Raw genomic sequence first — 13,253 nt, forward strand, 5'->3', positions numbered from 1 at the left:
TGCTATTAGTAAGGGTATGAACTTTCTTCCCTTCATTCTTAAGTTAGCTTGAGTTTTCATGTTTTAGGTCTTTTTAAAGCACAATCCAGACTTCCCGTTCTACCTTGAGTGCACTGTCATTCTCAGTCTCTTGTTTGCTAGTTTTTCTTAGGGCAAATATTGCTTTTTGAGCTTTATTCATGTTGGGTAACATTTTATATAAACTTTCCCTGTGTGTTAATGTAGGAGTATATATTCCCAGGTTAAGTATTCACAGCAATACATTATGCACATTTGCCCTTGTTCTTTACGTAATTTGAAAACTTTTTTCCCCCCTCACGCTGACCTGAAGCCTGACAGCCTGGTCTTTATTTACTAGTCACTAAGTGTGTAACTAGAAACATGAGGAGGGACCTATTTCAAAGATTAATTCTGAAGACCCAAGTCGAACGAAATCGACCCACATTTCTACCAAAGGGTTGGCCCCGAGAAGCGAGTTCTTCTGCGGTCGTCCAGTCTCGTTGGCCGACTGTCCCTGAGTGCTGAACACCGCCCTGGTGTCCCGATTTGGGGTCAGGGTGACTTTCCAATTGTTAGGCACGACTGGGAGTACGAAGCGAGACCGTGGACGGTGAGGTGCGCGTTGGGGCGTAGCCGGGCCGTTTAAACCAGCGAATCCGCGTTCACCTCGCCTTCCACCTCTGCCTTATCTCCGCAGATGCTCCACGGGTTTGCACGGACTCCCGAGTCCGCTGACCGTCCTCCTCCTGTCTCCGGGCTCTGCGGACAACTTGCGGCGGCCGCTTGCTCCCAGGAGGGGGTAAGGATGAAGTTGGAAAAACTAAACTTGTTCTAAAGCTCAGCGCCGAAACGCAGCTCGCGGGAGGCTTCCGAGTGTCGGAGAGGGAGGCAAGTTGCACCCGCGCGAAAGGGGCGGGCCGGCTCGGGCCGCTCGCATTTCCTGTGACAGGGGTGGCCCCAGCCTCTCCCTCTCCCGCGGCGGCGGGACCATTTCCTGAATCGCTGAAGCGGAGGGAGGACTGGGGCGCGGCCCTACCATTAGCGCAGAGGAACGGGGGTGTGCGGAGAGGGAAAGGTTAATGGACTGCGGATGGTTAGGGACGGAGAAGTTCTGTTGGTCTCCATTTCTTCAGACACACGCAGACACACGACGTGCATGAAGCGGGAGTCGCCCTTGTCTGCCGGGACGGCCGGCTGTTTGCCTGGCACCGGAGCATCCCCCCTCTCCGCATTCCCGAGGTGGTTCAGCCCGAGAGGCCGGCGTCTTTCCCCCAGTTTGCCGTTCACCCTGAGCGCTCGGGACTTGCCGATAGTGGTGACGGCGGCAACATGTCTGTGGCGTTCGCAGCCCCGAGGCAGCGAGGCAAGGGGGAGATCACTCCCGCTGCAATCCAGAAGGTGAAACCTCGCGGGTCGGGGATGCCAGGCCCACCCCGCCTCTGGGAGAGACACCGGGGGCAGGGCCGGGCCGGGAGTCGGCCGGGCCGGGGGCGGAGGCGGAGGCGGGCCTGCTGGGAAGCAGCCGTGTGTGGGAACCCGAGCCGCGGGCTCTGCCTGAGTGGGTGGCGGAAGAGGGCGAACCGGTTTTTTCACCGAGTTCTTCGCGCTTTTAAGCTAGCTCTTGCAGGCACAAAAGCCCGAGCAACCGTCGCCCGATTTCTCTGGGGATGGGGCGGGCGGCGTTTGGGCGGCGGGGCCCGTGCGCCCGGTGGCGGCGGCTGCGGCCGCGCGGGGAAGGGCGGCCGCGGAGCCTCCCGCGGCCCCGCGCGGCTCCGGAGTTACTTTGGCGTCGCCCCGCCCCGCGCGCCGCGGCGGCTCGGTGCAGACCCGACCTCGGGTCCCGCGGCAGGCCAGGGGAAGTCTGAGTGCGGGTCGCCGCCCTGTGAACTCCGGCCGAGTTGCGGAGCTCTCTGGAGAACTTGGCGGACCCTGCAGGGAACCCTAGTAGAGCCTGACGGGGCGGCCGAGGAAGGACCTCATGGACTTTGGGGCTACACCCGGAACCCCGTTTTCCCTTCGGGATCACCCCTGGTTCTTTACGTGTCCTGCAAATATCTGTTAAGCGCTGTTGTAGGCGCTGAGGCTGTGTGTTGAGCCATGGTCCCTTGCCTTGCTGGGGCGTACAGTGGCGGAGACAGTTGCGACCAATTATTGAAGTCGTGGTAAATGCACAGGAGCCGCGTCCTTTTTAGAGGATAAGTGCTACCGCCGCCGCTGCCGTGCTGCTCCAATTGGGGACACAAAGGTTCTTTATGGTCCTCTACCTTGGTTGCCTAGGAGCGAGGCTGCATTCTGAATTTTCGGGAGCTAGACTTTCAGAAGTTAACTCGCTGAATTTAGCAGTTTAAATCTGTTTGTTTAATGCACTAGAACAACGATGAAAACAGAGGAAACGTCAGCTTTTAGTATTGTGCTCCTATAGATTATGTTAATCGGTTTCTGTTTACTGTCAGCTTCTTTGTAGTGTGGCATTTGACATTTGCCCAACTGTTGCTTTATTTTTTGAACCAACCGGCTTGGCAGTAACTGGAAATGCATTGCTTTCCTATAGTGCACTGGGCTGAGCCTGCAGCCTGGGGAACAGCTCCATGTACACATTTGTAAAGCATGTTCTGGAGGGGTTCACGCTTTTTATGTTTGCCTTAGGAAGGTCCTTAGCTTTTATTTTTATTAAAAATTTTTTGTAAATCTTAACGATACTCATCAGGAGTGATTAATTCCGGTGTGATGCTGATCAGTTATTTTTCATCATCAGATAAGAGAAAAATGAATTCCAAACTAACTGCCTTATTCTATAGTGTGAGAGAGTGTGGAGAAATGAGAGATCCTCTAATGTTGATGTTTGTTAGGTTTAGGAATGGTTCGAGATTGAATTACTGCATTTTTAAGGATTTTTTTTTTTTTTTTGCACATCCAGTGATTCTGTTAAAGGCAGAGTTGGATTTATCAGAAGGGCATGTTGGTATTTTTTCCCTTGCAGTTGAAGATTATGATTCATGCTCAGAAAAATCAAAGTGTTAAATAGATCTTTGCTTTTAATTTAAGAAGTTACATTAACTAAATTGAGAGTGATTTATGGTATTGTGCCTCATTTCTTTCATTGAATCCTAGAAGGGTTGATTGTGTTCCAAAGGAACATGTCCTGTTCCTTGATATTCAGGGCCCCTGAAAATTTAGGAGTTTTCGTTGAATATTTTTGGAATAACAAAGTTGGCACTAAAACTAACGGGGCTTTTAATTGCTCTGTTTCCTCAGTGCCACTTTGCTTAGATAAATTATTTACCTCTTGAAGGCAAGATTGATTTAGATTGTTAGGATAGATTTATAAACCAATTTTTTGTTTATAAACGTTTAAGAAAATTGAAGTATAAGGCAAATTCAGTCTAATAATAAGTATTTTATACATGCATTGATTTTATTGTATTTGATTATTCTGATTTGGAGAATCACAAAACTATACTTTTACAAAACTTGAACACTAGCTAGCTGTCTCCTAGGCTGCAGTTTCATATATTTACTTCATTCTGGATAAGGATAGGCTTTTTCTTTACTGTTACAAAGAATTAGAATGATAGGAAGACAACTTGAACTCATAATTTTTAGTCCTAACTGCTAAAGTTATTACAGGTAACAGGTAATTAAATGTTCAAATATAAAACAAATTCACATTCTTCTTCTAGCCTTCAGTTAATTCAGAAGGAGAAAAATTGGAACAGAAATATTAAAACATTGTTGATTAAACATAATACCACTCCAAAGATGTGAAGTAAGATTTTCCTTTTTTTTTTTTGAGATTTTATTTATTTCTACTTATTTGAGAGGTAGAATTACAGACAAACAGAGACAAAGAGAAAGATCTTCATCTGGTGGTTCACTCCCCAAGTGGCTGCGATAGCTGGAGCTGGGCCAATCTGAAACCAGGAGCCAGGAACTTCTTCCAGGTCTCCCGTGCAGGGGCAGGGGCCCAAGCACTTGAGCCATCCTTTACTGCTTCCCCAGGCCGTAAGCAGAGATGCTGGACCGGAAGAGTAGCAGCCAGGACTTGAGCCAGTGCTCTCATGGGATGCGGACACCACAGGCTAAGGCTCAGCCAATTATGCCTCAGTGCCGGCCCCAAAATAAGATTTTCTGTGGTGAGCTATAGTTGTATAAAAACATCCTGTATGTTTTCTGATAAAACATTTTTTACAAATCTGAAGAAAAAATCAGTAGTTAAAGGACTTACCCATATGAACTGCATGTTGTAAATTTTTACAAAATTACGATGAAATTTTAAGTGAGAAAGACCTGTAGAATTCTATTTGTTATTAAAATTAATTGGAATTTTTTTTTATAGTAGCATGTAGCAGCATTAACAAAAAATAGTTTTAAGGGATTTTTCTTTAAAATTTCCGTTTCCTTAAGTGTTTTTATATAACACATGGCAAATGTTTTTGGGATAAAAGTATTTTGGTAGGAGATCTACTTTAGAGTTCTTCAAGCAGTATGTATTGATGCCTTTTCTGAATTTTATGGCTTGTTTTTGTCTGATGCACTAGATTTATGATAAACTCTCTAATTTTGTTTCAGATGTTGGACGAAAATAACCATCTTATTCAGTGTATAATGGACTATCAGAATAAAGGAAAGACCTCAGAGTGCTCTCAGTAAGATTGAAATGAAACTTTTGTGATACGTTTTTGTTAATTTTTTACTTTTCTTTTTAATTACAACTTTGAGACATAATTCACATACATTTAACCTCTTGTAAAATGTACAATTCAGTGTTTTTAGGTTCATTGATAAAGTTGTGCTGCTATCACCTCAGTCAATTTGAGAACATTTTCTTCATCCCCAGAAGAATCTCATGCCCATTAGTGGCCATTTCCCATTCCACCTAATCTTTCACTCCCTGACAATCACTAATCTACTTTTTGTATAGATTTGTCAACTGTGACATTGCATATAAATGGATTCATACAGTATGAGGGGACTTCAAGAAGTTTGTGGTGGGGACAGTGTTGTGGCTTAGCAGGTTAAGCTGCCGCCTATGGTGAATCTAACATGAGCTCCCCACTGGTCTGCTTTCCATCAAGCTCTCTGCTAATGCACCTGGGAAAGCAACAGCAGATTACTCACGTGCTTGGGCCCTCACACCCATGTGGGAGACCCAGATGGAGTTCCTGGCTCTTGGCTTTAACCTGGCTCAGTCTTGGCTGTTGTAGCCGTTTGGGGAGTGAACTAGCAGATGAAGGATCTCTCTTACTTTGTCTCTCTCTCTTTCTGTTGCTGTCAAATAAAAAAAGTTTATGGGAAATGGAATTTAAAAATAAGTTCATTTAGGTGCAAAAACATTTTGAAATCCATGCAATTTTTCTTTTTCTTTCTTTCTTTCTTTTTTTTTTTTTTTTTTTTTTTTGACAGGCAGAGTTAGACAGTGAGAGAGACAGAGAGAAAGGTCTTCCTTTGCCGTTGGTTCACCCTCCAATGGCCACCACAGCTGGCGCGCTGCGGCTGGCGCATGCGCTGATCCGAAGGCAGGAGCCAGGTACTTATCCTGGTCTCCCATCGGGTGCAGGGCCCAAGTACTCGGGCCATCCTCCACTGCACTCCCTGGCCACAGCAGAGAGCTGGCCTGGAAGAGGGGCAACCAGGACAGAATCCGGCGCCCTGACTGGGACTAGAACCCGGTGTGCTGGTGCCGCTAGGTGGAGGATTAGCCTAGTGAGCCGCGGCACCGGCCTGCAATTTTTCTTAATAGGCATTTTTCTTGAACCTTTTGAATGCCCCTTGTAGATTATCTTTTTTTTTTTTTTTTTTTTTTTTTTAATTTGAAAGACACAGAAAGAAGAAGAGTGTGTGCTAGAGCAAGCTCCTATGGACTGGTTCACTCCCCAGATGCCTGCAGCCATCAGTAGCCAGAAACTGAATCCAGGTCTCCCATGTGGGTGGCAGGAACCTAACTACTGGAGCCATCATTGCTGCCTTATGTGGTCCACGTTAGTGAACTGGAATCTGGAGCTGGAGGCAGTAATCAAACCCAGGCACTTACATGTAGGGTGTGAGTGGCTTATTAGGCCACATGTGTACCCTGTATGTGTTGTGTTTTGATTGACATTTGTCACTTACTTTTTGAAGTAGTTTATTTCTTTTTTTATTGCCAGGTTATCTTCCAATGTGCAGGTTTCTCAACATTTTATTTATTTGTTAATGGTGACATTTGTTTTTTTTTCCCTTCTTGGTTCAAAATACTATGGTGAACATTTGTGTATAAGTTTTTGTGAACATTTGTGAATGAGTTTTTGTGTGGCTTTTCTTGAGTTTTTGCAAAAGAAAAATTTCTTTGTCAGGGGAGTGGGTATCAGTTTTTTCTTAGATTCCTTACTCTACATCATAAAAACGTGATTTCAGTTTTGTCTATAATTTGGTTTGTAGAAGAGTTTGATATTCAGATTTGTAAGATGTATGTTTGTATCTGTATATACTGATGAGAGAGCTTTTATTTAATAAAAGAACTGTTTATCATTCCTAAGAACCATACTTTCTTATTTTGAAGTGGTAATGTCTGGAGAAAATGGCATACTTTAGTAGACTCTGGCGTGGTAGAATAAATTGAATATTTTATCAGACATCTCTAGAACTACAATGTCCAGTAGAAAATAAATGTGAGCAATAGATGCCATTTAAAGTTTCTGTACAATTAGAAAGAAATAAGTGCATTTAATATTAATAACATTTTGTTTAACACATAATTTTCAAGACACTATCATTTCAGTGTATAGCCAGTATAAAAATTAATAAGATTTTATATTCCTTTTCTCCTAAGCCATTGTGTATGTTACTCTAAATGCATCTCATTTTGAATTAGCCACATTTCATTGTACCCTCTGGCTGTTGTATTAGACAATGCAGCTTTAGAGTATTTTATTCTCGCCATTGTTTTGGGACACATCTCTCTTTCTCAGAGATCTCATTGTTCTATTCTAAAGCAGATAATCCCAGCAACCCTGGTTTTTGTGCTATACTCCTTTCTTATAATTTGTTTCACTTTTTATCTAATTCCCAGAGTCCATTCCTTTTTATTGTTTCCTTTTGTTTTAAAGTTATTTGTAAGTTTAAAAAGTCATGTGTGTATGTATAAAAGTTGGTGGAGGGCCGGTGCCGCGGCTCAATAGGCTAATCCTCCACCTGCGGCGCCGGTACACCGGGTTCTAGTCCCAGTTGGGTTGCTGGATTCTGTCCCGGTCGCTCCTCTTCCTGTTCAGCTCTCTGCTGTGGCCCAGAAGGCAGTGGAGGATGGCCCAAGTGCTTGGGCCCTGCGCCCGGATGGGAGACCAGGAGAAGCACCTGGCTCCTGGTTTCGGATCAGTGCGATGCCGGGGCAGCAGCGCGCCTGCCGCGACGGCCATTGCAGGGTGAACCAACGGCAAAGGAAGACCTTTCTCTCTGTCTCTCACTCTCTCACTGTCCACTCTGCCTGTCCAAAAATAAAAAAATAAAAAATAAAAAATAAAGAAAAAAATAGTTTACGAGAGCAATATATATGTTGTAGAAACTTAGAAAATATGAATATGTAGTAATAAGATAATGAGCACAATATTCCTACCAACCACTGATTTTTCTTGGTAATATCTTTGAATGTATGGCTTTATCTAATAATATCAGTGAACACAAGAACACAACTCAGTCAATTGCACTCTTGTAAGTGAGGTCTGAATCACTTGTGGAGATGATATGTCCACATTCTTTCTGTTTAAATTCTGGTATGTACATTAACGTATAGTGTTTTAAAAATATGTTAAGAAAGTAAGTTGTTTCAGTGACATGTAACAGTATAGAATAAAAAGTTTATGAGACAATATATAATATAATTTTTAGTGTTTTAGTTGTCACAGCTGAATCCAGATTCTTCTAGAAGATTTGCTGATTGCTTTTTAGGTGACCTATACACAAACCCTTTAAAGTATATTAATATTTATTACTTTTTCATTCATGTAAAATTTTGAGCCTTGAGTTCACTGAATAAGCTTGTTTGTTGAATGCTGTAAGGTGTAATACCTATTGAAGTTAGAAATATCAAACTAAAAATTTTTTTTAACCTTATATCTCTATATTAGAGAAAATCATTTATGGGTATTACTACAATTGGAGAAATTCGAATGGGTTTTATGGATTAGGTGATAATATTGTGTCTCAAGAATAATTTTCTTATGATGATTACACTGTTACTGTAGTAGGGGTGGGGAAAGCTGGGCATACTGGCCTTATTAGGGCCTGTGAAATCATTTGGTCTGGCCTTGCCAAAACAACCACAGGTAGAACTTGAAATTCAGTAAAATGTGGCCAGTGCTGTGGCATAGTGGATAAAGCAGCTGCCTGCCTTGCCAGCATCCCATGTGGACACCAGTTAATGTCCCAGCTGCTGTGCTTCCGATCCAGCCCCCTGTAATGGCCTGAGGAAGACAGTAGAGGATGGCCCAAGTGCTTGGGCTCCTGTTCTTACATGGGAGACCCAGATGAATTTCCTGGTCCTGGCCTATCTCTGGCCGTTGCAGCCATCTGGGGAGTGAATCAGTGGATGGAAGACCTCTCTCCCTCTCTTTCTAACTCTTTGAAAATAAATAAATCTTTAAAAAAATTTCAGAAAATCTATAGTAGGCTAACTTAAAAAATAAGATTTTTTTACTTTTTTGACTTACATGGTGGAATGGAGAAAGAGAGAGAGGAAAAGAGGTCTCTGCTGGTTCACTCCCCAAAAGGCTGCAGTGGCCAGGACTGAGCCAGGCCAAAGCCATGAGTTCCATCCAGGTCTCTCATGTAGCTACTAGGGTCCAGGTACTTGAGCAGTCTTTCACTGCTTTCCCAGGTGATATTAACAGGGAGGTGGATCTGAAGCAGAGCATCCTGGACTCAAACCGGTATCCATAAGGGATTACAGTATTGCAGGTGGAGGCTTAATCTGCTGTGTCACAACACTGGCTCCTGCCAGGGTTTTAGAGATCTACTTTAACTCTGCTTCTAGACAAATGAGATGTTGAGTATGGTCGAAAAGATTTAATAATATTTTATCATTAACTTAATAAGTACTAATCAGTATAATACTAAATCTTTTTTTTTTTTTTTTAAGATTTATTTATTTATTTGAAAGGCAGAGTTAGAGAGGCAGAGGCAGAGGGAAAGAGGTCTTCCATCTATTGGTTCATTCTCCAGGTAGCCACAGTGGCCAGAGCTGTGCTGATCAGAAGCCAGGAGCCAGGAGTTTCTTCCAGGTCTCCCACAAGTGTGCAGGGACTCAAGAACTTGGGCCATCTTCCACTGCTTTCCTAGGCCATGGCAGAGAGCTGGAATGGAAGTGGAGCAGCTGGGATTTGAACTGGGGCCCATATGGGATGCTGGCACTGCAGGTGCTGTGTTTACCTGCTACGCCACAGCACTGGACCTATCTTTTTTTCTTAGAGTCATGAGTAAACCATGTCTCTTCTTAAGGTTTGGTAGTTTTGCTTTTGATGGGGTTATCAGTGGGCTTCAGTAGATCTGATATCTGCAAATAATGCAGTCATTCTAATACTCAGAGAAGCAAAAGATAGCCCCAAGGATCTTGAAATGAGTAATGTGTTCTCATTAAAATAGGCTAATTGATATTTTAGAAATGGTAAGAGATGGAACCCCATATATCAGTTTCCACTCAGCCTTTTTTTTTCTTTTTTTAATTTTTATTTAATAAATTTCCTAAGTACAGCTTTTGGATTACCATGCCCCCCCCCCCCCCATAACCTCCCTCCCACCCACAACCATCCCATCTCCCACTCCCATTCCATTCACATCAAGATTCATTTTCAATTATCTTTATATACAGAAGATCAATTTAATATATACTAAGTAAAGATTTCAACAGTTTGCACCCACACAGAAACACAAAGTGTAAAGTACTGTTTGAGTACTAGTTATGTCGTTAATTCACATAGTACAACACATTATGGACAGAGATCCTACATGGGGAGTAAGTGCACAATGACTCCTGTTGTTGATTTAACGATTGACACTCATTTATGGCGTCAGTAATCACCCGAGGCTCTTGTCATGAGTTGCCAAGGCTATGGAGGCCTTTTGTCCACTCAATATTTCTACAAAATAGTGAAATAATTCTAGCTAGTGGTTGCTGTTAGTACCGTTTGAAGACTTTCTATAACATAATTAACCCTTATAAATAGTCCAATATACATATAATAGTTATTTCTTGGTCCTGGTTTATATAAGAATCATTGTCAAAAAATGTGTCTAGGGGGCCGGTGCCATGGTGTAGTAGGTTAATACTCTGCCTGCAGCACTGACATCCCATATGGGCACCAGTTCTAGTTCTGGCTGCTCCACTTCTGATCCAGCTCTCTGCTATGGCCTGGGAAAGCAGGAGAAAATGGCCCAAGTCCTTGGGCCCCTGCACCCGCATGGGAGACCCGGAAGAAGCACCTGGCTTCTGCCTTCGGATTGGCACAGCTCTGGCCATTTCGGTCATCTGGGGAGTGAGCCAGCAGATGGAAGCCTTTTCTGTCTCTCCCTCTGTCTGTGACTCTACCTCTCAAATAAATAAATAAAATCTTTAAAAAAATGTGTCTGATTGAATTCATGTGAGCATTAGAAACATGTTTATTAGTGTTAAGTTTATTTGAAGGTCAGGGAGACATAATTTTTTATTTCTTACTAAAGAAAAAATTATAAAACTTAAAGTAGATAATACAGCAAAGATTCTATTGTGATTCCTTTTTTTTTTTTCTAAAGATTTATTTATTTGAAAGAGTTACACAGAGAGAGGAGAGGCAGAAAGACAGAGAGGTCTTCCGTCCGGTGGTTCACTCCCTAGATGGCCGCAGTGGCCGGAGCTGCACTGATCCAAAACCAGGAGCCAGGAGCTTCTTCCCCGTCTCCCACGCGGGTACAGGGTCCCAAGGACCTGGGCCATTTTCCACTGCTTTCCCAGCCCGTAGCAGAGAGCTGGATTGGAAGAGGAGCAGCTGGGCCTAGAACCGGTGCCCATGTGGGATGCCGGCGCTTCAGGCCAGGCCGGTCCCATCCTCTTTATTTTTTTATTTATGTATTTGAGAGGTGGAGTTACAGAAAGTGAGAGGGAGAGACAGTGAGAAAGGTCTTCCATCTGCTGGTTTATTCCCCAAATGGCCCCAGTGGCCAGAGCTGGGCCAGTCCGAAGCCAGCAGCCAGGAGCTTCTTCCGGGTCTTCCATACGGGTGCAGGGGCCCGAGCTCCTTGTACTGCTTTCCCAGGCCATAGCAGAGAGTTGGATTGGAACAGGAACAGCCGGGACTAGAACCCGTGCCCATATGGGATGCTGGTGCTGCAGACAAAGGATTAACCCACTGCACCACAGCGCCGGCCCCCTGCCGTCCTCCTTAAACTGTAGTTTTTTCATCTGTAAAATGGAGAAATTAGAGCTTCCACCTTGTGTTGATTTGGGGACTGGTTGAAATATATGTGCGTGTAAAACAATGTCTATCACATGGTAAGATTTCTATGTTCATTATTAATTTCAATGTGTTATTTATTTGGTATTGTTTTACAGAAGAAATAGCAAAGGTTAAAGTCTTATTGATGTCCATATAGCAAATCTTTTATTAAACTCTAAAAATTGTTGGCATGCTATTTGTATTAAACAGATAAGAAAATTATTTTTTAATATTGATATCTGCTTTGTTTCACCAGGTATCAGCAGATGTTGCACACAAACTTGGTATACCTTGCTACAATAGCAGATTCTAATCAAAATATGCAGTCACTTTTACCAGCAGTAAGTACCTTTAAATAATGTGAAGTAAGCAATTTTTTAAATTATATATGGTATAAAACATTTTTACTTAATGAGTTTTCAGTTTTGTTTAGTAACTCCTGCCCTACTCTTAGACTGTGAAAGTATTGTATGTAACCTCAGAGTTTTTACTTTCATCATTAATTTGAATTAATTTCACCAATATTGATTCCCTCCCTGCATAAGTAATTTATTAATAATTTTGGAGTATTTCATGGCAAATACTGGGTATTATATAACTTTACCAGTAAATATTTCTAATATGCATCTCTTACAGATAGGAGTATTGCTTTACTGATATAATTTACTGTGATTTCTTAATATGTATGTCTTAAAATACTCAATCTGTTTTCAGTTTTCAACTATTATTTTAAGAAACCTAAGTCTTTTAATGGTTGATAGCCTCAGAATCAAAAAAAGGTCCACATACTGCACTGGTTGATGTGTGTTGTGTGTGTGTTCAGTCTGATTAATATATGTCAGTTTATCTTTAAATTTCTGTTTATTTGTTGAAGAAATTGTGTTATATGTTGTAGAATTTCTCACTTCTGAATTTGACTGATTGTATTCTTCTGGGTCATTAACATGTTCCTCCGTCTTATTTCATGTAAACTGATAATTAGGTTGAGAGGCTTATTTAGAGTTAGGTTTAGTTTTCTTGTTTAGAGTATTTTTATTGGTTATGCTATGTATTTCTTGATGTATCACATCAGGAAGAACATGTTGGGTGGTTATTTCACTTTTAGTAATGTTGAGATTAATCAGTGGATACAGTTGATTACAACCAGATCAACTTTCCCATCCACCTTTATCTTCCTCTAGTAGTCATTTATACTTGACTAGATCCTTTATTCTGTTTTGGGATCATAGAATAGTATATTTATGGCTTTATAATTCCTACTGCATTTATTAACTATAACTGTTTTCTAAAAAGTTAGATTTACTTCCAAAAAGCATTTGGTTATCCTTAAAGAATCCCTGTAGGAAAGTTATAAAGGATTGATTTGATCCTGTTACATTCCAGCAACTTGTGAAGGTGACCAGTGTTTATGTTTGTTGTTTTTGTTTAAAATTACAGATTTTTATATTTTTAATGTTTAAATCTATTATAGTTGTTCTTTATGATGCTCAAATTATTTTTCTTTAATCATTGGGAAACTTCTTCATTTATCACTTGTGTCCTTCTGACATGACTCTAATATTCCTTTATTGGTTCTTTGCTTTCAGGATTTGAGAGAGATACCATCAGGCTGCTTATATTTTCTTCCATAGAACTAGAGTCAGCCATTTTTTTCAGAGTTTTTTCTCCCCCTTAAATGGAATTGGTTTTCAGAAAGCACAATTTGGGTGATTGGGCATTTATTACTATTGAGTTTTCATTATTTCTAGTCATAAAGTGAACAGAATTAATAAATATATTGTTTACAAAGAGAAAATACTGAATTTGTAAGAAGATTTC

At 41.7% G+C, this 13,253-nt stretch overlaps 1 protein-coding gene across 13 annotated transcripts in view; it reads left to right on the plus strand.

Moving 5' to 3' along the window:
* Positions 1-551: 551 nt before the first annotated feature.
* Positions 552-13,253, plus strand: part of SS18 (SS18 subunit of BAF chromatin remodeling complex) — a 92,756-nt gene continuing 80,054 nt past the window's right edge. For 4 of the 13 annotated variants that reach the window (XM_070050362.2, XM_070050366.2, XM_070050370.2 and 1 more), the window contains exons 1-3: positions 1,291-1,398; positions 4,570-4,646; positions 11,692-11,776. In XM_070050362.2, the coding sequence (XP_069906463.1) occupies positions 1,330-1,398; positions 4,570-4,646; positions 11,692-11,776 (231 nt within the window). In that variant the 5' untranslated portion in view covers positions 1,291-1,329. Of the gene's footprint in view, positions 616-671; positions 889-953; positions 1,399-4,569; positions 4,647-11,691; positions 11,777-13,253 lie in introns of those variants that run through there. The other 9 variants (XM_070050361.2, XM_070050365.2, XM_070050368.2 and 6 more) reach the window with 9 other exon arrangements.

Source organism: Oryctolagus cuniculus, chromosome 10 (genome assembly GCF_051225735.1).
Source record: "Oryctolagus cuniculus isolate XC-2025 breed Fujian yellow rabbit chromosome 10, ASM5122573v1, whole genome shotgun sequence".
NCBI lineage: Eukaryota > Metazoa > Chordata > Mammalia > Lagomorpha > Leporidae > Oryctolagus > Oryctolagus cuniculus.